Raw genomic sequence first — 27503 nt, forward strand, 5'->3', positions numbered from 1 at the left:
TGTGCTAGATCAGTACAAGGAATTAGTGAGGGGGGAAAGGAAAATCTGGCTTCCCATTCCCCCAACGGACCTCTGAATACAGGAACCAGAACCTTTTGCTCCAAAATTTGGGGACACTTAAAAGTATTTTCTGGGGGAATGGGGAGGGCACCCAGGTGGCTCAGTTGGTTAAGCGTCTGCCTTCAGCTCAGGTCATGATCCCAGGGTTCTGGGAGGGAGCCCCACATCAGGCTCCCTGCTCAGCGGGAAGCCTGCTTCTCCCTCTCCATGTTTTCTCTCTCTCAAATAAATAAAATCATTTTTTTTAAATGGTATTTGCGAGGACACCAGGAATTAAGAACACAGAAGAAAGAGTATGAGGACATAGCAAGAAGGATGACCACATGCAAACCAAGGAAGAAGAAACCAAACCTGCTGACACCTTGATCTTGGAATTCTAGCTTCCCGAACTGTGAGAAAATAAATTTCAGTTGTTTAAGCCAAAAAAAAAAAAAAAAAAGTATTTGCTAGGAAAAAATAAGGATCCTGGGTGTTACAGAGTGCACATTTAATTAATATGAATGGGGATGTAGCTTCTAGAAGGAATTGGGAAATTTAAGGCCTCACAAGCATGAGCCAGGGGTAGGTCCCCTGACCCCTCCCAGGTCCATCCACATCAGGAAAGCACTGGGTGGCCAGAAAGGGCTATGTCCAGGGAGGACCCTTCCAGAGTGTCTCTCTAGAATTTTCTTCCCTGATTCACGCTCTGCTGAGAAGTTCTAAGTAGAATTCTTGAACAGGTAGAATTGGGAGCAGCAGATTCTAATTCTACTTGAGGGATGGCTCCAGTGAGGGAGGGTCTCAGGAGAGAGTGTTAGATGATCTCCCTCCCACTGCATTAAGAGCTTTGCCCAGCGTGCCCAGGACTGTGCCAAGTGAATCCAAGGCCCCAGGCCCCATTCGCCGCCTGTTGGGAACAGGGGAGCAAACACCCTGAGACATCAGACGCCCCCACTCTGAGCCACTCTCACTCAACAACCACCACCAACAACAGAAAGTGAAGGTGCTGGCTCACCTCAGTGCGGGAAGCAGGGGACACACTGGGGTTAAGAGGACCCACCTTTCTCAAGTAAAGTTCCAGAGGAGATGGATGTCGGTCACACAGGCTGCGGGGTGAAGGAAGGAGCCCCAGCCCAGGACAGAGCAGGGTAACAGAGCACCCAGGGAAGAGGGGAGAGAGGCTCAGAATGGGCCGGAAGGGCGGAGCTAGCAAGACAACAGGACAGGCAACACGTCTGTACACAGCCTCCTCACCAGAGCCCACTCCTGAGGTGGACCGCTGGGGAGAGACGGAGTTTCACGGACTTAAGAACTCCCTAAATCCCTAGATTTGCAAATCTTCACCTTTATGGAAAATCTCCAGATCTCTGTCCAATGTCAAGAATCCTGACTCAGGGGCCCCGAGGCTGGGAGGTACCTGCCCGGTGCTCTCCTTTACGAATTTGTGACTTTGCCTTGCCCTGGCACGGGGCAGCAGGCACTGTCTCTGAGCACAGGGGAATCCCCAGAAAGGCACTGGAATAAATCGCCCGTGTACCTGAAAGTGCATTTACCTTTATCAGAAGATCTTCTACTCATTGAGCACCTTACCCTGGCTAATGACAGACTGAAAGTATGTGTGGGGTGGGGGAGGGAGGAAGAGAAAAGAAAGGACTTGTCTGTCTCCCTCCAGCTGTGCCCCTGGGCCCTCCCTGCTCCCCGCTCATCAGTTCCAGCAGCCCTGGGGATGGGTTCCAGCCATGTCCACTGTCCACGGACTCACACCTCACTCAGGGGAAAAGCCCGAGTCCTTGCAGACCCCCGACCTAGCCTCCCGTGGCCCTCCTCTCTGACCTGTCCCCTCTCCTCCCGCCATCGCAGCCATAACGAAGTTCCCAGAACAGCCCTGTCTCACATGCTCGCCCACGGCCCCCGAGCCTCCTGCTCTCTCGGCCAGGAGCAGCCTTCCTCCAGCTGTCCACACAGCTCCTCTCTCACCCCTGGCAAGCATTTGCTCAAAGGCTGCCTTCTGGGGGCGCCTAGGGGGGTTCAGTCATTAAGTGTCTGCCTTCAGCTCAGGTCATGATCCCACAGGGTCCTGGAATCCAGCCCGGAATCGGGTTCCCTGCTGGGCAGGAAGCCTGCCTCACCCTCTTCCCTCTCTCCCTGCTTGGGCTCTCTCTTGCTTTGTCAAATAAAATTAAAAAAAAAAAAAAAAAAAAAAAAAGGCTACATTTTTGTGGAGGTCTGTCCTATGAATAGCGGCAGCACCCCCTCGCTGGGCACCCCACTCCCTATCACCCCGTCCTGCTTGGTCTCATCAGCGCCAGTCCCGCGGCACGTTTCCTGCAGGTGCCTTGTTTTCTGTGACTCACGCCTCAGTCGTCAGCTGAGGGCAGGGTCTTCAGTCTTGTCCCAGTCCCTGCAGTGTGCCTGCCACCAAAAACGGCACTCTTCGTTTCACAAACGGACCAATAAGCTATATGAACCACCCCATTAGAGTTAAGGGAGTAAACACACTTGAAACAGGTCTCTTGAGAAGGTGCCGCTGATGGACGTGGGCGGTGAGTGGACCTGAAGGTGTGAATGGGCTCCACACCCCACCTCCTCCCCCAAACCCACATTTCACCCCCAAGTAATTCATCACATGGGAGACTTAGCATAAGGAACAAAACAAAACAGGATGAGACTGGAATCTCCTGCACCCAGATTTTTTTTCTAAATCAAAGACCTTCCCAGCTGCCAGCGCATCCCATCTTGAGGCTCCCCTGCCCCAGCCCCACTGCTCCCCGGTCCCTCCCCGGCTTTATTTTTCTGCATCGGACCTCACACCTTCCCATACAACCTACATAAGTTTATTTACCAGGAAAACAGAAGTAGAATGGAAGTTGAATGAGGACAGAGATTGCGGGGGGCGGGGGGGAGGCGGGGGTCTATTTTGTTCCTACAAGAATCCTTATCTCCTAACACAATGTCTGGCATCTAGTAGGTACTCAATAAAAATGCCCTCAGTGAACGAGATGTGTTCTCATCTCATGGGCTTTCGGAAACACTTCCAAGGAGTCGTGTACTCCCTGAAACTGAACACTCAATTTTGCGTTGGGTTTTTTCCTTTCCCTGAGAAGAGAATCCATAGTCTCAAAACCTCAAAGGAATCCGTGACTCAGAGAAGCTGGAGAACCACAAACACAGATGCCTCAGTGTGACAAGGACTCTTACAGATTTCTTCCAACAATGAATAAACTTCATTCACAGCTATTTGCTAAAATAGGAACGCAAGAGCCACACAGGGTGTGATTACATTGTTCTTGCTTCAGAAATCTCTAGCAGAAACCAGAAATTTGCCTTGGGAATGTTTACCAGCAGATTCGGAATAGGCAGCCTTGTTATTCTTACTGTGAGCCAGAACACCGGAGAGAATGAACAAAAATGTGTCTTCACAGATTTGGAGCCAATTCTTAACATTCATGCAAAGCTGAGGGACACCTGGGTGGCTCAGTCGTTAAGCGTCTGCCTTCAGCTCAGGTCATGATCCTGGGATCGAGACCTGCATGGGGCTCCCTGCTCAGCGGGAAGCCTGCTTCTCCCTCTCCCACTCTCCCTGCTTGTGTTCCCTCTCTCGCTGTGTCTCTCTCTGTCAAATAAATAAAATCTTTTTAAAAATTTCATGCAAAGCTGAAAATAAAAATAGTATATAAGGTGGGCCTCATAACACGTACAGTGTGTCAATGATCTAGGTGTATCCCACCTCGCCTACAACCTGGGCCCCACTGAAAAATTACCAGGGCCTCATCCCAAAATAACAAAACCTGTCCCTCTTTACCACCTAGCCACCCCCAATGCCAAAACAAAATAAAAACAACTCCACACACACAGGCATCCATCATCTATCAGCTGTGCAAACATCACCGTGTAAGAGCCAAATTCCACCAAATGTATGATATGGCTTACCTTCCCCTATCATGGAGACCCCCACGGACATGCCCATGAACTTGCTTTTGGTCCATACATGAGTATTGACGCACAGTCTCTTTTCCTTGCACTCACAGTAGAAGCAGGAGATGGGGGGATGATGGGACACCTGCTCGGCCACAAACCTCAGTTTGTAGCTTTTGGAAGGGTCCTCAGCTGTCGGTTGTTCATGGCCAGCAGGAGAATGGGGGGCAGTCCTCTTTGGCTTGACCCTGTCTTTGGGAACCTCCCAGGAGCAGTGAAACGTCTCACCGATGATGGGGTTGTAGGGCTTCTTGGCCAGGGCCCCCTTGCGGCCCTCATGGAAGGCCGTGAGATAATATTCCACGAAGCAAATGACTCTCTCCTCTGGCGTGGCCCCGGCGGTGATGGCCAGCAGCAGGTCCGGATGGGCCATAAAGTCTGCATACATCTCCAGCAGGGATCGCTTCTCCAGGATGAATGTGGGAAGCACCACCTGCGTTGGCAAGGAGACAAAGACAGGAGACGCCGTGATTACACGGAAGAGGCTGCAACCTAGCAAACCCATCGTGGCTTCAGCCAGAGCACGGTTTCTTTGGACTCCTAGACAAATGACACATCAGGGGAAACTACGTCCAAGAAAACAAGGTCGGAGACGTGGCTGCAGGGGTGGCATAAAGCCAACCCGGTTTTGCGGTCGAGACGGTTCGGAGCAGCTCTCTGCTCAGCCGGGCCTCGAACGGCGGTGTCTGCCTCCTGCCCCACTGCTCTCTGTCCTCACACAAAACCCTCTTTTACTCCTCGTTACTCAGAGATGTGAAGAGAAGAGCTCGGAAGGACTTTGTACTTTCCTTTCTGACATCAGACACTACCAAGGGGGTTGCTCAGTGTGTCCCCACGAATACGGACACTGGGGGCTTGCGGGTGCCGCATCAGAGGGGGTCCAGGTCGACCCGCACACACCACCACTGAGAGAGTCTATTTGGAGATCTCTGTTAGAAGAGTAGCATACAAATCCCAACGGGATCAGGGCAGAGCAGGAGTGAGGAAGAGCCCCTGACCCAGTTCTCTGGGAGGGAAGGCCAGTTAGCGAGCCAGCAAATGTCCAGAGAGCTGCCACGGCGAGAGGGGCTGTGCGGGAAGCCTGATCAGCAGGGCTGGGCCAGGAGAAATAAGCAGAGGTTACAAAGAAGTGGGCTGCCCTAAACACAGAAGCTGCTGGTAAGTGGACAGGCTGCACAGGGACTTTGGATTTAACAAGCCTCGGGAACAAACACCTCCAATCTAAACACTTCCATCTAAAAAGGAAAAGAAGCCACAAATGTCTCCATCTCCGGGCCTTCCCCAAGCCACCCCATTTCCTGTCCCCTCCCTTCCCCGGCAGGGCCCCGTGATCATGGGGGAACCCGGGAGGGAAAGGGCAGAATTCCAAGGAGGGTGGTCAGCCCTGAGGGACTCGATTCCCATGAAGGGGTCTCCGTGGCCTTGGCTTGCATCCTTCTCTGCCCCTGCAGACTGGGGCTTCTCCGGCAACAATCCCAGCTCTGGATGAGGACAATTGTCAAGTGTGTTCTCGAGACTGAAATTACGAGGAAAGAACTGGCTACCGTTATGACCCTCTCAGTACAGAACTTTGAAAAGGGCAAGAACGTAAGACGGTTCCCCCCACTAGTATTTCTGAACTCAGAAGCTGAAGGATTAAAACGAAATAACAAGGAGAAAACTTCCCTCGGCACCCCAAATCACTGAGCACCAGAACGGAAAGGGACCCTCAGGGTGATGGAGTCCAATGCTCCAGTCTCACAGGTGAGGGGACAGAGACGAGGAGAGGTGAGGGAAGGCGCCACACAGGAACCTTGGGGTTCCCAAATGCCACCCAAATTCTTCCCATTACCCCTGACATATCACAAGTATCTGCTTCTGGCTAATGGCAGCATTTTCTTTCCCTCAGTGGACTAGGGAGGCAAGAGTTCACTGGACAGAACAACTGGGACAGCTGGGCCACCTCACCTACTGCCACTGAATAATTAGTCGGGGGCAGAGGGTGCCTGAGTGGCTCAGTTGTTTATGCCTCCAACTCTTGATTTATGCTCAGGTCATGATCTCAGGGTCCTGGAATCGAGCCCCCTCATTGGGCTCTGCACTCAGTGGGGACTCTGCTTCTCCCTCTGCCTCTGTTCCTCTCTCCCTCCAATTGCCTGTGCCCATGCTCTAAAATAAATTAACAAATCTTAAAAAAAAAAAAATAAGTGGGAAGCAAGAAGTGGCCCACAGGAAAGAGGGGCCCATGGACCCCACCTTCTGGCCTATTCTACTCCTTCTGGAATGACTAGGCAATCCACCTGTCCAAAAATTACTGATTACCACAGGGAGGGAGATCATCGGCAATGAAGAAAGGCAAGCACGGCGCCCCCATCTGGAAAAGTGCGGCTATTGCTTCCCAACTGGCCTCCCTCCTGTCAGACCCGCCTTGATTTCTTCTCCCTGCCACAGCCAGGCCCATCTCTCTAGAATCTCTACAAGAGATAAATGAAGTCCAGCCTGCCCCCTCCCACCTCCCTCTAGTGGGACATTATCCCTCACTTTCCACCTCCAGCCCTCCCCTTACACACCCCTCCCTACATACACACACACACACACACACACTCTCAAATCCTGTTTTCCTTTTTTCAGCCTCCTCCTGCCTTGTCCAAATGATGACCAGCTATTCCGCTCAAGGGTATCTTCTTCTGTGAAGCTTTTTCTGATGGCTCCTGCTTCCAAGACTAAACCAGCTACTCCCTCCTTCAGATCTTCACCACACCTCAAACATCTCCACCCTGGCATCCACAAGGCTTGTTGTAGTACACAGCATCACGGGGCGGGGGGGGGGGCTTCTTGAGGGCTCAGTCAGTTAAGTGGCTGCCTTCAGCTCAGGTGATACCTGAGAACTTACCAATTTCCAAAGCCAGCCCTCCCCAGATGGCAGACCCAGGGAACGTGGTCTCATAGCCACCAGCAAGGCCAACCCCCTTGGATATATATTCCACACTTGAAAATGATACTGCAGCCTTGTCAGAGTTGGAAAAGGTAGAATACCCAGAGAGATGGAGGAGGATGGATTGGCAGTGGAAGGACAATCTCTTCTTTCATCCCTTGTTGGTCTGTCTGGCTGGTGTTTGTGCAAAATACTAGATTTTTCTGGTACTTTCAAAACCAGCACCCTGGGGTGCCTGGGTGGCCTTCGGCTCTGGTCGTGATCTCAGGGTCCTGGGATCAGGCCCCGAATCAGGCTCTCTGCTCAGCGGGGAGCCTGCTTCCACCTCTCTCTCTCTCTCTGCCTGCCTCTCTGCCTGCTTGTCTGTCAAATAAATAAATAAAATCTTAAAAAAAAAAACAACAGCACCCTGAACATTTTAAGCATGATAATATGCTTTTCTCTAAAGCAGATTTCTATCTCTCATACGATCTCCCTGTCTTTTGTGTGTGTGTGTGTGTGTGTGCCTTTGCAAATAAGTCACTTCATCATCTGTTCCTTGGGCAGTGGACACTGGAGATACAGAGCCAAGAAGTGGCAGGTGCTAATTGGGCTATCTGCCTGCAATGGAGATGTGAGTGATGGCCCAGCTGTGCAGACTGACAGCATCCAAATGGCTGGGATTCCTACTGGAGAATTTATCGAGCCATCAATAAGGGCTGCCTTTTCTCCCATTAACATAATTAAGACAATGAACTACTTTGGGGAAAGAGAAAAAAAAAAAAGATCTGCATTCGGGACTCAGAGAACAATTAATTACATTTAAAGTTGTGTCAATCTAGAAGCAACTAATCTCCACATTGGACTCTTAGAACTTCAAAATAATCAATCGCTGAGAGAGTCAGAGGGTCCAAAGAGAAAGTCGCAAGAGTCTCTTCCCCCGAACAGGGAACACAGCAGGCTTCTGCAAAGAAAGGCCAAGAGCAGGTGCAATTTTCTCCGAAGAAACATCCGTTCACTTAATAACCCTGAGAATCATCTACGTAACTCTGTCCTGAGCCTGGCGGACCCACCCAGTGCCAAGGAGCCGGCACAGATCCTTGGCTGAGACCACCCACCGAGACAGATCTCTGTAGTCCTTTAAGGGAGCCAGGGGAAGAACACGAAACTCCAACCTTACAAAATAAAGGGTGGATAATTCACATGCCAAAGGGTTCTTAGCCCACAGGACACTCCCCTGGCTTTCCTTAAAATGCCAGCTCCCAGAGTCCCAAGATAAAGCCCCACGTTGGGCTTCCTGCTCATTGAGGAGTCTGCATCTCCCTCTCCCTCTGCCCCTCCCCCACTCATGCTCTCTCTCGCTCGCTCTCTAATAAATAAATAAAATCTCTAAAACAAAACAAAACAAGATTTGGAGAGAAGAGCCAAAGGCATCGGGAAGGTTAGTGGACACAATACTTGGAGGGAACAGGACACTGCAAATCCATAGCTACACCATTGGGGCCTTATTTCCAGGGCAAACCCTGACTCTTCTGACCCTCCTCCTAAAAACCTCCCCGTTGGAAGGAGGAGCTGAAGTATAGCAACACTGATACTTGGCATACCATGACTAAACCTGGAAATTTAGCCTACCGAAACCATCAAAGGAGAGAATCTGTATGCCCAAGATGTCTGCTCCCTCCTGCTAGGATCAAGAAGCCGCAGAGACACACATGACCCGTCACACTAGTAGCTGAGCACATCCAAGACCGTGTAGCAACTTCATGGAAAGTTGCGCAGCCAGTCAAGAGTACACGGGCAAGGACAGTGTTCTCTTCCCCAAGCCCGCCGGTAAGGACATGGCTGTTTGCGTGGTGGGATCTGTGGGGTCAGATCCCATGAGATCTCCACCTGGTTTTACAAATGGTGCTACTGCAACAGTTCAAGTGATTCTTTCGGATCATAGAAATTTGCGAATTACCTCAGCCAGCCTCTCTCACAAAGAGAGAATCTTGTCTGCCGTAATTGCTGGTGGAAGCAGAAAGTGTTAGGGGTCCCTGAGAAAAGAAAGAGAAGACCTAGCTTTCTTGACATCAGAAGGGTCATTTGAGGTGCCCCCCTCACCCCCCACTACCTAGTGAAAGAAGGTAGGACCTGCCCCCCTCAGACCAGGAGACAGCCTTAATGCAAACAGTAAATCTGTGGTAAAACTCCCAGGGTGGATTCAGAGTTAAAAGTGGACTTGAGTCATCTTTGCGGGCCCTAAAGTCCCCTGGACTGGGTACACATTCTTGAGTCATCTTTGTGGGCTCTAAAGTCCCCCGGACTGGGTACACATTCTTGAGTTATCTTTGTGGGCTCTAAAGTCCCCTGGGCACTCAGACACTGGCCCAAGAGGAGACAGAGATTTGGTGATGCTGACCCTTGCCGCCCTCCTGACTTTGACCTAAGTTCTGTCACCCTAAGATGACTTCCGCCCCAATTCCATGCTGTCTTCACCAGTGTGCAATATGTATGCACCCTTGGTTTACAACTGCCCCAGATTCGTTGTTCGGGGAGACACTGCTTTGGGAAACATCCCTGGTGTTCTCCTTTACTTGTGGCAAGTAAAATCCTTCTTTCTAGTCTTTGGCTTGATCATGTCTCTTGGCTTGACACTAAGAGGGGAACCCAGATTCAGGTAACAATGGGATAGGCACTGTGTACCTTCAGGAGAGGGACCTCCTCACCTGAGGAGAGCCCAATCCTCTGTCCCTTTGCCTTGCACGAGTTTTAACCACAATCTCTATCCCCCAAACTCCCACCTACTCTATGGACTCAGCTGGGCCATCTGGAACAACACGAAATACACTGTTCTAAAAGATCTCCCTCTCACCTGATCCCGTAAAATTGGGAGTCTTGGCTAACTCCTCCCCCCACAGAGGAGTCCAGGTGGGTCACCTTGCTACCCACAACTGTGACCCTCCTCCACCTCAGTTCCCAGCATGCCACTCTCCACCCATTACCCCAGATGTCCCACCTCACTCCACCTCATCCCAGCCCCACCAAGACCAACAGACCAGCGACCCTGTTCTGTCCCCTACCTCATTTCCTGCCATGTGGGCATGGAGTCCATGGCCCCGCCTTACACTTACCCCCTCTGATCCCAGCCCCCTGCCCCCAGGCTCTGCCATAATCCAGCTCCTCTCATTCTCTATGCCTCAACCTGCAGCTCCGCCTCCCTGGAGGGAACGAGACAACACACAGATGGGTCTCACTTTACGTCTGTGACCTAGAGCAAACTTAAGTGCCCCTGTGGGAGGGTATGGCCATCCTCCTACCTTCTAAGTCGCCCTGAGACCATCACTCCTTTCCTTGCTGCCGTGTCTGGCCTCCTCAAATCTCTCATAACCCTCCCTCCGTATCACACGATCCCCCTGCTTCTGTGGTCCCTGGGATAAGTGAAGCAGTGCACGGAGCGTGCCCACGATCGTCACAGAGCCAGCTCCCCTGCGGCACTCACCAGGCACCCTGCTGACGCCTTCGCACATCGGGTGCACATGCACGCAGAGCAGCCCCACGGAAGGTACAGCTGTCTCGGGGTCACAGTAAGGAAACTGAGGCACTCAGGTTAGGGAACTTGGGCTCAGCCCTGACAGTCTGGCTCAGGGCCACCTGCTTCACCCTGGCTCTGCCTGCTCCCCGGAGGCAATGGCTGCACTGTCCTGTCCAAGGGGGACCCTCCGCCCATGCTCTGGACCCCCGGCCCTCCTCCTACTCGGGTTCCTGCAGCCACCACCCCTCTCCTCTCTATTCCCACCAGCACCGAGACACCTTCAGAAATGAAGCTTCCCAAGGCCAGGTCCCCCTCTGGCTTCCACCTAACTTTCTGCTCCCCTTTTACTATATTCAAAGTTCTTGAAGCAGCCATCTTTCCTCTCCGCCATCACTGTTCTTCTTAATCTCCCTTGAAGCCACCCCATCAAACCTTGACAAAAACAAAAGCAATGGTCTGTTTCCAGGGCCAGTCTTTCTGGACACCCCGCAGCAGTTCCACACAGATGACGGCTCTTCTCTTCCTGGAAGCATTCCCTTCCCGTGGCTCACACTCCTCTGGTTTCTGTCCTACCTTCCTGGCTGGCCCTCTCAACCTCCTTTCCAGGATCCTTCTCATGACCCCAACCTCTACAAATTGGGGCATCACAGGACTCAGTCCTTGGACATTCCTTGTATCTTCACTCACTCCCCAGCAGGACTCATTCCCACCTCCTGGCTTCAAACATCCTCTGTTCCTTGTTTGTTCTCAGCCTTGTGCCTGAACCTCGCTCAGAACCCTCAGACTTCTATGCCAAATGCCTACACATCCTCTCTACTTGGATGCCCATCTCAGAACTAAGAGATCCATGAGGAATTCGTGCCTTCCCCCAGCCTGCTCCTCCTATGGTCTTGCCCTACTCTGCAAGGGCAGTGGCCGTCAGGGGCACCACGTGAACCACAGCTCCTGCAAAGCATACTTGCTTTAATCAGTACAGAGGCAGTGACACTGTGCCACTCTGGAGCCCAAGTTTTAAAAAGGTTCCTCTGCTTCACACTTGTCCTCCTGGGAACTTCGAGTCGCCCTGTAAGATGTCTGGCTTCCCAGCCAGAAAGACCATGCGGGAAGGACACACGGGTAGAGATCCTAAGACTTCATGGAGAGACAGAGAGAGGCCCAGCTGTCTCAGCCATGTCCAGCCCACCACCAACCTGCCAGTTGACTGGAGACATGCGAATGACCATGGACCAGACAGACAGCAGGCCCACCCAGTCGAGCCCAGCCCAGCCCACATAGTGAGAACAAACAAAATGGCTATTTGAAGCGATGACTTTTGAGGTGGTTAATTCCTCAGCAATGGGTCACGGAGACAAATGGCAGCTCTAGTTTTTATTCCTTTAGGGGCTCAGGTCAGAATCCCAGAGTCATCCCTTACCCCTCTTTCACTCACGCTCCGTATCCAGACCATACGCAACCAGGACATCTGAATCCTGTGGGGACACCCAAAATCTGCCCCTACCACTCTGCCATCACCTCTCATTTCCTCTGTGTCTACCCCTCCCCCGCTGCCTGCAGCCCACTCGCCCGCACCCCTGTTCACCTTCCACAAGGGTCAAAACAATCCCTTACAAGTAGACTGTGTTTCTTCACTCAAAACTCTCCAGTGGCCACCACGTCACTTAGTCCCAAGTCCTTACAGTGTCCTAGGAGCTCCCTCCATTGAGCCTTGCTCTGCTGTAGTCTTCTCTCTCTCTTCCTGTCTGCCTCCTCCCTCCCACGAGCTCCAGGAGGGTTGCCCAAGTTGCACTCCCAGTGTCTAGAACACTACCCGGCAGGTGCATGTCTCCATAAATATGTGAATGTACGCGTTACTGTCTTTGATATCCCTGAAGTGGAGGTTAAGAAGGTCACAGACCTCCAGTTCCACCCAGCATTCTGTGGTCCCTCTCCCTGGAGGCCAGGTGGAGCACAGTCCCTCCTCCTTGTATTTTTCGCCTACGTCCAACTCTCTGAAGCTTTCTTGTTGCCCTCAGCATCAAGTTCACCCGCCTTCACATGACCCACAAGGCTGCGCAGAATTTGGACACCGCTATCCACTTCAGGTTCAACCGGGCCCCTCACCAGCATGCGCTGGACTCCAGTCACACTGCCTCGTGCTCTCCGGCTTTGCCCATGCTGTTCCTTCTGCCAGGAATGCCCTCTCGCTCCTTCCACTAATGCCCATCAGCCTTCGGGCTCAACCTAAATGTTCCTTCCTCAAAGAGCCCTTCTGTGGCCCGCCATCTTTCTGTGGTTCCTTCTCTCTCTCGTTTTCCCTTCTAGGCTACCCACAATTTGTGGAAATGGAGTCGGTAGTCACCAGCAACTTGGGGTTGCGGAAGTGTAGCTGAGGGGGAAAGGCAGCCAGGGGTGCTTTTAGTGGGAGAACCAGCTGCATATTTTGTGGGGGCAAAGTAAAAAATGAAAATGAAAATTCCCTTACTCAAAGTTATTAAGAATTTCAAGAGATGATACCTGGGATGGCTCAGTCATGAAGCATCTGGCTTTGGCTAGGGTCATGATCCTGGGGTCCTGGGATGGAGCCCTATGTAGGCTCTCTGCTCAGCAGGGAGTCTGCTTCTTCCTCTGCACAACCCCCCACCCCCACGCCCAGCTTGAGCTCACACTCTCTCTCTCAGGTAAATAAATAAAAGTTTTTAAAAAAGAAAAGAAAAGAATTTCAAGAGAGCAACAGTAGAACATTCTATCGAGCACGGGCTGCCTCTGAGATGGGGGCTGCGGGACTCCACTGGTCACACACCCATGAGACTGGCCCGGTCTGGGAACCACAGTTAATTAACTCAGGCACAACGTCACATGGGACCCCCAGCCAGCTGGTGACCGGTGGATGGGTCAATCCTGGCCACCTCCTCAAAGATGGGGCGGTGTACTCGTTTTATGGAGAGTGACCAGAGCTCCATTCCTGAGTCAAGAAGAGCCAGGTGCCTGCTCCTCAGATGCCGGCTACGTTCGTCCCCTGCCAATCTGGCACAAGCTCAACGTCATGACATGGGCAAACGCCAAGAAAAGAGAAGGGGATGGTGAGCACAGAGAGACATTCATCAACCTTTCCACGATGCAATCGAAGGTTTACCTCTTCCTGTCACAAGCATTTCAGCTCATCAACTTTTCCCTTGGTTTTCGAATAATAGCTCCTTCCCAATAAATAAGTTAGTGCACCTCGGACTAGAAAAGCTTTCCTTTCAAATAGCCAAATGAGTATTTGATAAACCTAACAGTTGCTCTTCTAGGAATAGACCGGGGCTCCCGAAATGCAAAGCAATTATATCTTAACAAAATAATAACAGGAGAGGCATGGCTCCTAGGATTTATTTTAAAACAAGAGAGCCATAATGTGAGGTCTCGGAGATGCTCAACCCGCTGTAACGGAGCCCTCTCGCTATTTTATTGTGTTTCTCCACATCTGACCTGGATAATTTCAGTGTCTCTGACATTCTCTTTCCTAGATCATTCATGATTCTATGTCAATGCTTCACAAATATTTTTTCATACGATCCACAATGAGAATATGTTTTACATTGTGACCCAGTACACACGCATCCACAGAACTGAAATAAAAATTTCATGGGAGGTACATGCGGAGATTTCCCATGGTGTTTTACTTCATTTTTGAGAAATGATCCTTTGACCCACTACATCGGTTTTACAACCTACTAAATGGGTCACGACCCACAGTTTGGAAATGTGGTTTTAGATCATACTAGCCTATATTATTACCCACATTCCTTCCACCAGATCTTAACTCAAGCTCTATCTGAAGTGTCCACAAATCCAAAAAAGTAAAAAAGTGGCTTTTAAAAATGCAAGCTTTTAAAAAGGCTCGGGTCGTGATCTCAGGGTCGTGGGATCAAGGCCTGATCAGGCTCCACACTCAGCCCCTCCCCTCCTATGCTCTTTCTGACTCTCTAAAATAAGTAAATCAATCTTTAAAATAAATCTATATAAATAAAAATTTAAAAGATTCCTCTAGCAAAACAGACAGGACCATTCTAGAGCTAGAAGACTGAATCGGAGGGAATGAGGCAGGATAACACAGACCAGGTCTTCACGGCACAGTGAGCACAGGGCTGAGAGTGGCAAAGGCAGGGAACATTCTGAGGTCAGGCCTCCCCAGCATGGGCCACCATTTTCTTTAGAGTGCTATAGTCTCCCAGAATATCAGACGCTCACATTTAAATGCAGAAAACATTCCACAGAAAAGGCTTTTCTGTCCTCTTGGATGCTCCTGACTCCTTGGTCCCCCGTAAGCAGTCAGTCACCATTTTGTCATCTTCCTCTTCAAAGAATATCTCACACTTGCCCCTCCCCTCCCCTCCTGGTTCTCTGGCCTCCAGCACAGTCTGAGATGAACCTGTGGTATCCAGACCCATCATGGCACGGCAGCCAAACAACCCAACCTCTCTGACAGCAGCTTCCACGGGGAGGTGCCTTCAGTGGCGTGGATCATCTCAAGCATGTCCACCATTTTCTGGCTGGCCTTCAGATTCTAGAACCTCCATTTCCCAGCACACCTTCCCCCCGTCTCTCCCCAGTAGCTGTCCATCTACCACACCACACAGTCTCATCACACAGGAAGCGCTCAGTAAGGTTAAGAGTGATATCGCGCCTACTACAAGTCCAGCACTGGGCTGGGGCCCTGCTCGCTCCCTCCCATCTCAACGCACCCTCCCAGGGAGGCATCAGGATTCAGCATATGGCTAGAAATGTAACCAGGTGGGCACCAGCTCCCCACCCACCCCCGCCATGCCACCATGCAACCCTTCGGCTACATATAGAATTGCTTTCCTTGCTTGCCTCCAGAATGAAGCCATGGCTCGGAGTGAGGGAGGATCTCTAGGGGCCCAACAACTCGCCATCAGTAGTCAGGATACAGGGTTCTCCTAATACTGCCCCCCAGGAAGAATCCTGGCTGAGCACAGCACCAGGAAGAGTCAGTTGCTCTTCTACCAAACAACAGGTCTATTTCTACTTGCAGGTGGGTAATGGGATCCGAGTTCCCAACAAGCTTGCCCTTTGGGGACCAGCTGTTAAAGCTAATGCCCATTGGCAGCAGGTTACGGCCAGGCTCACAGTGGCCTCGCTCCTGGTGCCGCCATTTTCTTTCCTCCCGTTGTTCTCTCTGGGGCCAACATGCCACATCTGTCTCTACATCTTCAATCTTCTCTAGAACACGGCAGGAAACAAGGAAATCTTATCTTGAATTTTCCCTATCATCTCCTATGCTTCTTCAGATGCTAGGACAGCAGCTCCTCTAAAGAGTCCAACGCAACACTCATGCTCTGAGATGAGCACTGATACAAAAACATCCTTTCAAATTATCCCTTGGAATATCCATGCTCAGATGCCATTTTGGCCTTTTTCCCCACTCTACTTCCCCAGTCTCACCACAGTGATGAGAATGTGAGTAGAAGAGGCTTAGGGAGGTGAGGGGAGACAGAACCCAAGCCATGGGCTACAAACCCAGTGGGACATGCCAACCTACCTTGGTCAAATCCATTCCCAGTTTGAGCTGTGAAATGAGATGAAGAATTATACTCCGTTGATCCTCCATGACACCCAATTCTGTCTCTTCCTTATCTTCAGTGTCACTTTTTTCATCTTCGGACAAAACCAGTTCAGGGCCCGAGTTTGGCTAAAACAAGATCATCAATAAAAATCACCAGCTGGTCCAGCAGAAGTAGGGATCCATAAGCTCAGAAATGATTGAAGAGAAACAAAGTATTTCTCTGTAAGCCAGTCCTATTAGCCACAGGGTGGAAGAGGACTCTTTTGGGGTGTAGGTTCTTACTGGGGTTCTTTTTTAGTTCTTTCAGCTGTTGTGCATGCCCATTCATTTTCCCCATCATCCCCTATTACCAGACTTCCCCCCCCCAAAAAAGAAAATTTCCCACTCTTCAAAAAACTATATGGGTATGAGCTCCCTTACTTGGACTGTGCTCATATAATATTTTCCTTTTAATTTACACCACCCAGAAACACTTTATATCTAATGCAAACTTTTCTGTTACTAAGCAAAAGTCAGACACCCCCGGGACAGACCGAAATTACCTTAGTTACAAGAAAATTTACTCTGAGACTATTTCTACTCACATCAATTAATATCACTACACCAAGTGTGGGGAAAAAAAAAAAAAGCCTCAGAGCTGGCATTACTTTAGGAAGAGAGACAAAAATAAAAATTAAAGGAAAAACACAGAAATTTTATAATGCTGAAACTCATGCTAGCCAACAGACCTTGCTTTCCTCGATGCAAGTTTATTAATTCAATTGCTTGATTCTGATTTTTCCAATTACATGTGAACAGGCAAGTTAACGAGCAGAATGTACAAGAGGGATTACGGAGCACAGCATTTTCCATGACCCCAGTATCAAGAACTCCGGCCTAACATACACATGCTGGCCATTCCTTACCAACACTCGGTGGAAAAAATACAGGGCTCTTCTTCCCTGGGATAGGCATTTTAAAAATTTCCATCAAGATAGACATTTTCCATAGACATACTTCTCAAATTATTCTCGATCACCTCTGAATGACCCCAGTTCTGGAGACACCACTGGGAAGACCTCAGTGAATCCCACAGGGGGTAGGCTCTCCCCCGGGCCAAGAGTTGCATTTTCCCCCATTGTGTGCCTCGTCTCCAACCTCATCGTAATGTGTGTTGTTTGACATCATTGGAAAATTGTGTTGCCAGAATATACTGAAATAACTAAGGACCCCTGGCCCCCATCCTGCTCCATAGGACACTCACCAGATGACTCTGGGGAGGGAGAAGCAGGCTGCCCTGGCTCTCTGCTAGGAAGTTGGAGAAGGAGGGATTCCAAAGGCCACTCTGCCTGTCCTCCAGCTTCACCTCTTAGACACCCACCTGCTGTGTCTCAGTGCTGCTACCAGAATGGCTGAAAGGCTAGGAACAGTAGGGTCATCTTCGGACCAACCTGCCCCTCCTGACTCTTTTTTCCCCCTCCTCTGGAGTTCAGTTTTGAAGTGTACAGTGGTCTCATTTCACTGGGAGTTTACAGCACCAGTCAGACACCACTGAAGTCAGAAAGCTCAGACCCAGTCCCTTCCAAGGGCAAAGGTGTTGCTCTTGCCACTTCCTTTGTAGTGAGCTGGTGGGTAGTACTCTGTTAGTAGACTTCCCTTCAAGGCAGGGCCGGGGCAGCTGGGGAAGGAGAGGACAATGCCATGGGCTTCTTGCCTTGGGAGGAAAAGGATAATAAAAAAAACAAATCAAGCTACCAGCATGTACCCACACTGGGGGAAGAGGGGACTGTGGCATGCCAAGTCCTTAACCATCTCCACAGGAAAGGGAGCCACCATCTTGAGTACAATCAGTCCTACTTGAAATTAGTTGTTCTCACCGAGTACTGAATGCAGACTCAACAAATCAATTGCTCAAGTGAGGCGGCCAAAAGCTTTATGAAGCAGAACCATCCTTACTTCAGAAAACGTGATCTCCCATTTGTCCACAGAGGAGCACACAGGGAAATCTCCATTCTCCGTGCTCACCTGCTGCAATGTGTTTACAGGACCACCTGAGACCACACTTCCTCCTACTGTCTGCCTTACTTGGAAATTAAACCCAGCTTGTCCTGAGCTTCTTCAGGTGACCAGGAAGTCTTTCTGCAAGATTCTGCCACGTGACTGATACGAAGTACACACATCAATGTGCATACAAACCTCCTTAGGTCTCCCGCTTCAACCCAATATTACATTTCCTCTATGTCAGTGATGCCTCTCAGAGACGCTTGCTCGAGCAGAGAGAATGAAGGCTGGTGTACGGGCCGCAGAAGCTGACTCACTCCCAAGACAACTGGAGGTCAGAGCTTGTGGGAGCCCTGAGGTCCTGGCAGGGGAAGAAAGGCCAGGAGGAGCCCGACACACATCACTGGATTGGATCCTCAGTAAACTTCCTCAGCTTAATCAAGGATCCACAGCACTTCTCTCTGCCAGAGCTTCTGAGAATGTGCCCTCCTTCTTACAGTATGATTTGCAAAAACCTCTCCTACCCAAACTCAAGTGAATAAACACGGTTAAAACAAGGGAGGTGGGTGCCTGGGTGGCTGGGTTGAGTGTCTGACTTTGGCTCAGGACATGATCTCAGGGTCCTGGGATCAAGCCCTGCGTCTCCAGGCTCCCGGCTCAGCAGGGAGTCTGCTTCTCCCTGTGTCTCTGCCCCTCCCCCTGCTCATGCTCTCTCTTATAAAATCTTAAAAAAAAAAAAAGGGGGTGGTTTAATTCATTACGTTGTTAGTGAATGTCTTAGAAGACACCCCAATTCCAGTTCTAAAAGACTGGAACTCAGTCTTTTGCAGAAAGGCAAGGCCACCCTGCACTGTGGGTCGAAAATGAGGGCAAGAGGAAGGAAGACAGGAGTATCGAACTGGACAATCCCGTGAGAAAGAGGTCAGCTGGCAACGTAAATACAGCTCGGTCAGCATCCACAAAGCACCCGCTATTAACGGCGCTGCAAGAAATTCAGAATTTGAAGAACAAGGCTTTGTTGGCCTTTTAAAGGCAGAGAAACTTCCCTTTTCCGGTCAAGAGTTTGTAGATTCTGCTGGTCTGTGAAATCCAAAACATCGATAAGGTCACGGGATCTATAGTCCATAATCAGGCCCACACACCCCTTCCAGACCCTCACCCTCCCACTCGAAGCACTCTGCTTCTCTCCTGGGGGCCCCTGCAGGCTCGCACCCTCCAGTCCCTTGGGATTTTTGCTTGTAAAGCCATAAGCACTGCCTCCAGGTGCTCCAAGGTGGCAGGACAGTGTTTCTCAATCTCAGAAGAAAACTGAAAATGAGAAATGGTTTTAGAAATGCTGGGAAAGTTCACACGACTTACTAAGCCAGAAGAGTCATCAAATTCCCCCACCCCACAGAGATCTCTGCAAATGAGCCAGCCCAGCCATAAAAACAAATGCCAACTTGTAAGACAAAAGGGGATCAGAATATGTTTTAAAGAGTAGCAGGCTTTGGAAAAAATGAGGTTTTTAATAAAAACAAAAATTGTGAGGCAATATTTCTACCCCATGAGCACCTTAGGGCTTACGGTGCTACTAAAAATCAAATGAGTCATGTCTACGAGCAAATAGGGGGAAGGACAAGTACATTTGAGGGACAGGAAATGGCTTCACGGCAGGCTGAGGCTTAGGGACACTCCTCCATGTGTCTACAACAGTGACTTGTGCCCCAGAGCAAAGGTTCTGAATCTGGGCACTATGGACACCCTCTAAAGATATCTACCACTACCCTTCACATTTGAGGTGAAAATTGTACATCTGGGCATTTTCTGGAGTGAGGCCCATGTTCACCTTGGATTCTTGGAAGATGTGCCCCTGGGCTGACCTTGGGCCTCTTAGGGACTCAAGCGTCTGAGATGGGCTCTCAGGGTGGGATGTGGTCTAACCAGATAGTCCCGGCATCTACAGACGTGCTCCTGCCTTCAAGCACAGACCTCTACTTCTTCTCTGGCTCGGGGAGCACATCCGTGAGGCACCAGCTGAGGGCCAGAACAAGAAGCAAAATGATGACTGGGTTCGGTTTACATGGGTTCCACAGTCCTCTCAAGGGGGACAGCAGCAGTTCAGGGGAAACACTGAACTTCTCTTCCACCCCTTCTTTTTAACACAAATCTTAATCCTGCAATACAAATGCAAATTCCAAGCGACAGGGAAATTCCAATCCATTTTATTCAATACACACATGTAACTGAACTACAGTTTGGGTCAGTTCCAGGAAAAACCATGAACTAGACATTTCATCTTCGAGGCCCATTCATTTCCCTGTCACAGGCCCTGTTCCATCCCTGCACCCGCACCTACTCCCCCTTCCTCAGACAAGCGCATGCAACCCAGCCTTCTTTCTTCAAGACCATCTCTCCTTTCTTCACTGGCCTTCAGAGAGAGCAGAGGCCGGCATAAGCAATTTGATCTATTAATGTCCTCTTTATTCATAATAACTAATAACTAATAAGCCTAATAACTTAGTGTCTAAACTCAAAGGTCTGAATCCTTAGATTTGAGGTATTATGAGAGAAGCCGAGGTGGCTACATGGCCCGTTTCCTTGTGAACAAGGGAGAAGGCCATGCTAGAGCCCTTAAGTCACAGACATGCAGATAGGAGGGGTCCACGCTAGTGAAGCTTGAGGTGGGTGCCCACTGCCATCTTTTGTCCAAATAAGTGTCCTAGAATAGGCTTTCCTAAGTAGATAATCTCTTCAACAGAAAACAAAACCCACTGAGTTCAAGTGATCTGCAGCTATCCTAAAAGTCTACTCAGCCAAGGATAGAAAATAGAGGCAGCTAGAGATTGAACATCAAATTCTACTCCGTCAGCAAGCACGCCGCAGCCCAGTGCTTTGAGAGCCTGGCATCTCCCCCTATGCACTGGTACCTTGGCACAGAGACATGGGGTTAACTGAGCCACACAGAAGACCAAGAAGACCACAAGCATTGTCCAGATATCATCTTTACGGGAGAAAGGGGAAAAACCATGTCAGAAAGAGTATCTGAGGGTCACAGAAAGCCAGAAGGTGGGGGCAAAGACCCAAAGCACCACCCTCAGATATCCACTCTCAAATGCGAGAAACGTCATGAGTACAGCAGCAGAGCAAAGGGGCAACCGGAAAATGGGCTGTCCTCCTACGTACCTTACCTCTCACCTCCGTGACTACACACGACACGTGATAACATGCAAGACTGGCCACCAGCACAAGTACGCTTTTGTGCACTGCGGGAGAATAAGAGTCTACAGATGGTGGTTTGCTAGAAAATGAGAGGTTCTAGAAAAAAGAGGAATGTCAAGTTGAAACATTCAAGAGGCTAGAAGGGCTGAGAGATTGGGAGAGTAGGTAAATGGAAGAGAAAGGAGACAAATACAGTAAATACTGGAAGACAAGCCTGGGGGTTTACACGTCTAAGAGGTACAAGTGCGCAGGGACCAACTACTGAAACTTATTTTTTTTCCTAATGATAACGGCATTTCTGGTGTGGATGACGTTTATGGAATCCACAAAACCAAGTATTTCATCCCTTTTATCTCTAGTCATTTTTATCATCTCAATATTTCTAGTATATTTGACCAAATTATCACAATCATTCCTTAATCCCCATTGTGTATGTTCACATTAGTAATAGTTCACATCCTAAGAAGTCCGATCTAATGGTCCAAGATGCGGAAAACCGGCATAACCATATTCAAAGACCCAAACTAACTTCATACCCAAGTCGATAGCATCGGCATAGCACAGGGTGTACAAAGATGGCCAGCAGTCCAGCAAATTCACCCGGCATTTTTGCCCCTTATTCCCCAGTAAGACAATTACATCACAGACTATTAAGTGCAAGACACTATCACATGCTTAGAAAAATCATTTCCCCCGAGGACACACAGACATACAGTTTTGTCATATGAATGTAAAGTGGCTGCTGCTAATGACCTACTGTCCTTCCCACGCTTAGCACTGGTGGGATTTCTTCCCCAGAAGAGTCTCGTTTGTGCCTGTCTCCAATTCGCCAAAAGCAGGCCATCTTCGCTGAGTGGAGGGTCTCTCGGTTGAACAGACAGACAATCTCCTCTGGTCAGAAGTCATGCCAAAGAGCTTGATGTCAGACATATGTCTTCCAATGATGTCTTGGATTCCTGATGCCCCTTGGCCCTGACGCAGGGCTAGGCTGCACACATGTACGATCTTCTATGCCAGGTGACCAACTGTGCCTTGAGGGCCACCACTGTAATTAGGGGACCTTATCTTGCCATTTGGAGGTAGGTACGATGAGGCCACTGTGCGAGGGGGGGGACCCGATGGATGAGATGGCTCTAATCCTTGACAGGTTCAAGTACAAGCATGTCAACACAGCAGACTGGTCCCTGCTGCCGTTTTGGAGATGCTGAGTTGGCTGCCACTGACATCACAATCCTTCTGCCGCCTCCCAGTGGATGCGCTGGCTTTCTGGCTCTAACCACACATACACACACATTTGCCACACTTGGCTCTCACAGACTGGAAGGACAGATGCTCTTCCTGAGCAAAGGGGCCGACCTGCAGAAAGGTTCATTTTCAATAAAACACACCCTGGAAAGTAGAAGGAAGTCACTTCTGGGAAGGGGGAGAGGACAGGGAGGGGCATTCATCATCAGCCAGGAAGATCAGGCACAATTATGCCAACAGGAAGCAACAGGTGATCCTTTAAAAAATATTTGAGAGAAGCGTTCATGGTAAACATCAGTCCTTTTCTCATTCCCACGTAGCTGCTTGGAAACCATTTTGAAATGAAAGCAAAAAAGAAAGAGCTGAGAAGGTGCAAAGCAAACCTTAAAAAGTACCAAAAAAAAAAAAAAAAAACCAAGAAAGAAAGAAGAGAAAAGAAAAGAAGCAGCAGCAGCCGTGGTGAAGGGCGAGGGGATTATCGTTAGGCTGGGGCACTGGAAGCAAGTGTGCCAATGACCGTCTTGGCGGCCACATGCAGTCATTCGGAGGCCACATACCATGCTTCAGCTCCTCGGGCACCAGCGGCCACCAGGAAGAGTGGGATGGGCACATGCCCATGACGAGAACGCCCAAGAGCCAAGCGCTGTGTCCCATGCTTTAGGACACTCTCAATCAGCAAGAGCCGGGCGCTTTGCAACCCAACCTAGCACTGAGTTACCAGCCCGGCCAAGAGCTCACCAAGACTGGGTGAGAGCGAAGCCGTGCCAGGCTGTGGGGTGCTGGTCCCCAAGGCCTGAGCTGCACGAATAGCACAGGCCACATTTCCAAACCACCCCCCTACCACCACCACCGGAAGCTGGTGAGCACCAGGATCAAAATCTCGATCGAGAAGGAAAAGGAAGAGGGCACAAAACAGAGAACATAATCGCCGTGGCTTTGGGAGGCAGCAAAGCCGGGGGATGGCCCCGATGGAACCCCGGAGTCCACTACCTTCCACCTGTCAGGCTCCGTCTCCTCATCCCTGAAATGGAGGAGGAACTACCCCACACCTCCGGCAGCCGCTGAGAGGCCTACAGAAGACAAAGCACGGAGAGCCCTGAGCCCCGAGCCCAGCCCAGAGGTAAAGCTCAGTGAGCAGCCACCACGCTAGGGAGCCCACAGCATTTACACAGGGATTGGGTGGAACCAGCGGGTGCAGCGATCTAGAAGCCTCTGTTACAGCACCCGCATCCCCTAGCCAGCCCTCCAGATGCTGTGTGACGCTGGCCCAGCTCCTCTGCTAGGTCATCCCCCACAACAAGGATCCAGACGGCTCTGGGGCTGTAAAGGTCCGGGTGTCCCGCATAGCCCACGGCCTTGCCCGTGAGGGAGCATCACTTCTAGAATCTTCCAGAATCACTTCTAGAATCCAGGGCTGCACCAGGAAGGGATTCTGAGACATTCCAAAACAAATCTCAGCCAAGGGTTAACTGCAGATTGGAGAAGCACAGGGGACAAGTACAAAGCAGCAGAGTGCACATGAGCAGTGGGCTGCCATCTGCAGCTACTTGAGTTCTCTAGAAGGCCCAGGAGAGGGAGGGATGAAACTCGTGCCAGACCCATTCTAGCCTCCCTAGGTTCTGGTCTGAGGAAAAGCAAGGGCTTAAGACATAAAAGACCTCCTTCAGATGGGCAAAATATGGGGAGCAGACGCCAGCCCCCCAACTGCCTTGAACACCCACACTAGATACTGAAGGATACTAAAGGATGCTTAAGATGAGGTGTCTGCATTTGACTGCTCCACTGCTTGTGGAGTGAACAGATCTCCCCTGGCTCCTATGCCATTCCCGAGTGGAACCTGTAAGTTCCACCTCCTCCTTGGAGACATTGTTCAACCATGCTTCCCAGCAGCAGAGCTGGTACCTCCCTCCTAACAAGGAATTCCTAGCTCCCTGCAGGTGCCCGATCTGGCTCTCATCAACTGGATTTATTGTGACTGCATATCTGCTTTCCCGTCGGAACTGGAATGTCAGAGCTCTCTCAGCAGAGGAACACTGATTATCTGGGCTGGCTACTTAGGGCTGCGGGTTGCCACAGACCTAGAAGCCACCTCTGATAGGGCACCTGGGTGGCTCGGTCGTTAAGCATCTGCCTTCAGCTCCGATCGTGATCCCAAGATCTAGGATCAAGCCCCGCATCAGGCTCCCTGCTTGGCAGGAAGCCTACTTCTCTCCTACTCCCCCTGCTTGTGTTCTCTCTCTTGCTGTGTCTCTCTCTGTCAAATAAATAAACAAAATCTTAAAAAGAAAAAAGAAGCCACCTCTGGGATCTGGGAGAAAGAATGCTGTGATCAGTCAGTATCATCAGCCAGGAACTGAGGCACGGACTGCAGTGTCTCACGGTAGTCAGCTTACCCTAGCTGAAACTCCTTCGTGACAATCTCCCATTAGAGCTCCTGTCTAATTCCGGTTTTTGGTAGAATCTCAAAACGAAGGCTGATTTTTATAACACACACTCAGGAAGAAAACATGTTAAGGAATGAGTGAATGAAACTAAAGAAAAAAAATGGGGACAACCTGAACATGCAAGGACAGAATCCGGATTTAAAATGAGAAGGACAGGGGGTGCCTGGGGTGGTCAGTTGGTTAACTGTGTGCCTTCAGCTCAGGTCATGGTCCTCGGATCGAGCCTCACATCAGGCTCCTTGCTCAGCGGGAAGCCTCTTTCTCCCTTGCCTTCAGCCCCTGCCCCACTCATAGCCTCCCTCTCTCATTCTCTAAAAAAAAAAAAAAAGAAGAAAAAAAAATCTTTAAAATGAAAAGGACAGCCAGTCATAAAAGATCACATATGACATGGTTCCACTCTAGGAGACGTCCAGAACAGGCAGATGGATGCACAAAGAAAGCAGGTTAGTGGCTGGCAGCGGCTGGGAGGATGGGCAGAATAAGGGGTGACAGCTGAAGGCTACACGGTTTCTTTTGGAGGTGAGGAAAATGTTCTAAAATTGACTCTAGTGACAGTGGGACTTATCTGCAAAAACAGTGAAACCCACGGAATGGTACATTTTAAATGAGGGAGGGGCACAGCATGTGAATTAGACCTCATAAAGCTGTTATGAAGAAAATGAAAATAAAAATATAAACCAAAGAACACACAATGCAAAGTCAAACAAGAGCAGAAGGAAGGTTGTGGCCTGGATGATCAGAGAGGCACACTCGGAGCTGAGTGGCACCAAACGGCAGTGCTCAGGGCAGCCAGAGGAAGGAGGGGACGTTTTAAGAGAAGGAGCAGTACCGATGTCCAGGCACTTTGGCGGAGGCCGTACAGCACATGGCTTTAACCATATGGCTCAGACTCATTCCCTTGGGGAGCCTACCTGATGCCAGGGCTTTCCACCATTTATTCACTGATGACCTCTAATTTCTAGCTCAGGGTCAGCCTTGTCCTGAAACTCCACTTCCGGCATCACCAGCCTGCTCACCATCTGCCCCTTGAGCCACCTGCGGTAGGCAGGATAATAGTGTCCCCAGAGGTCCGTATCCTAATCCCGGGACCTGTGAATGTTACCTTCTGTGACAAAACAGGCCTTCTAGAGGTTATTAAGGGCCTTGAAACAAGGAGAGAGTCCTGGATTTTCCAGTGGAATCACAGGCATCCCGTAAATTGGAGACCCTTCCCTGACTGCAGTCAGAAGGGGGTGTGCCAACCAAAGGATGGTCCGCACGATGAAGACAGAGGAAGGGCCCACAGGCCAAAGAAAGCAGGCGGCCTCTAGAAGCCAGGAAAGGGAAGCACATGGATTCTCCCCTACAGCCCCCAGAAAGGGTCCCTCCTCTTCCTTCCTTCAGTAAGTAGGCACGCACATCAGGCTCTCTGCGAGGCACAGTAGAAGAATACAAAAATGGTTGTAGTCCTCTTGGAACCCAAGCCTTGCTGGGCAGACCGTGGTTTGGTTTTGGGGTCCCCCCATGGGATCACACGGTGAGCTATGACAGGGGCCCCGGGAAAGCAGTAAGATGGTAGCCGGCGGGTAAGGAAGCGAGCAAGCACTGACGGCAGCAGGTGGAACCGGAAACGAACCTGGACTGGCTAGAAACGGCCTGCACATGGGAGTCACCAGTAGGCCACGGGCAGCATAACACAGTGCAGAAGATTCGTGCAGGCGGGCAGCATTCATGGGCGAGAAAGCCATCATCATCTCACCTTCCCTCCTCTCTGATCCAACACAGACCCAGGAAGTCCCCCACCAGCTTCCTGACTTCTCCACTTTGTTCACCACACTCCTGCCCCGTCAACCAGACTTGAGACCTGAAGGTGCTTGGACACCTCCCAGCGCCCCACCATCCAGACACCTACCTGCCTGGTCAACACATCTCCCCCACCCTCATCTCTGCCATTGCACCATAGACCTTAGACACTTAACTGTATGATCCTAATAGTGTGCAGACTTTTCTGCTCCTTCCTCTTACATGCTGCCTTGTGTTGTACCACTAGAATGTTCTTCCCCAAATACCCTCTTCTCTGTTCTAAAGTCTTCAATGCCATTCCACTGCCCGGAGAGGCCTACGATCCAGTCAGCCCAACATGTAAGTCCCTCCTCAACCTATCCCTTTCTCCCTTTCCTTCCTGCTCCTCACCAGAACTCCCCTCTGCCTAGACAGTTGGCGGCATCCTCATGGCACCCACTAGCCTCTTACTGCCCAGGGTAATAGCCACTGGCCACACAATCAATTAAAAATAAATAAAATTTAAAATCCACTTCCCCAATGGCATTAGCCACACTTTAAGTATTCACCAGCCACACATGGCCAGTGGCTACCATATTGGTCAGCATACAAACATTCCCGTCATCGCAGCCTATTGCGTTGGATAGCACTGCTCTATGCTTTTCACACCCTCCCCGTTCATTTCTCTGCCTTCTACCACTTGTTCTTTCTCTGCAAATACAGCTCCATGCTATGATACAGACTCCAGTGACTCTAGGTCAGGAACAATCCCTCCCTCGTCTACAACCCTATGGGTAAGCTTTGCCACGGTCACTCACAGGCCACTGCCAGGCCTATCTCTCCTTAACTCCTTGGTAATATAAAGCTCACTGAGAAGAGGTCATTTTGGAAATCCGACAATTCCTA

General features: G+C 50.2%; 1 protein-coding gene across 3 annotated transcripts in view; it reads right to left on the minus strand.

Annotated features, from left to right (window-relative positions):
* Positions 1 to 27503, minus strand: part of OSBPL10 (oxysterol binding protein like 10) — a 299146-nt gene that overhangs the window by 20516 nt on the left and 251127 nt on the right. For all 3 annotated transcript variants that reach the window (XM_047739005.1, XM_047739012.1, XM_047738997.1), the window contains 2 exons: positions 15943 to 16092; positions 3970 to 4447 (listed from right to left, as the gene is read on the minus strand). In XM_047739005.1, the coding sequence (XP_047594961.1) occupies positions 3970 to 4447; positions 15943 to 16092 (628 nt within the window). The remainder of the gene's footprint in view (positions 1 to 3969; positions 4448 to 15942; positions 16093 to 27503) is intronic.

This window comes from Lutra lutra, chromosome 1 (assembly GCF_902655055.1).
Source record: "Lutra lutra chromosome 1, mLutLut1.2, whole genome shotgun sequence".
NCBI lineage: Eukaryota > Metazoa > Chordata > Mammalia > Carnivora > Mustelidae > Lutra > Lutra lutra.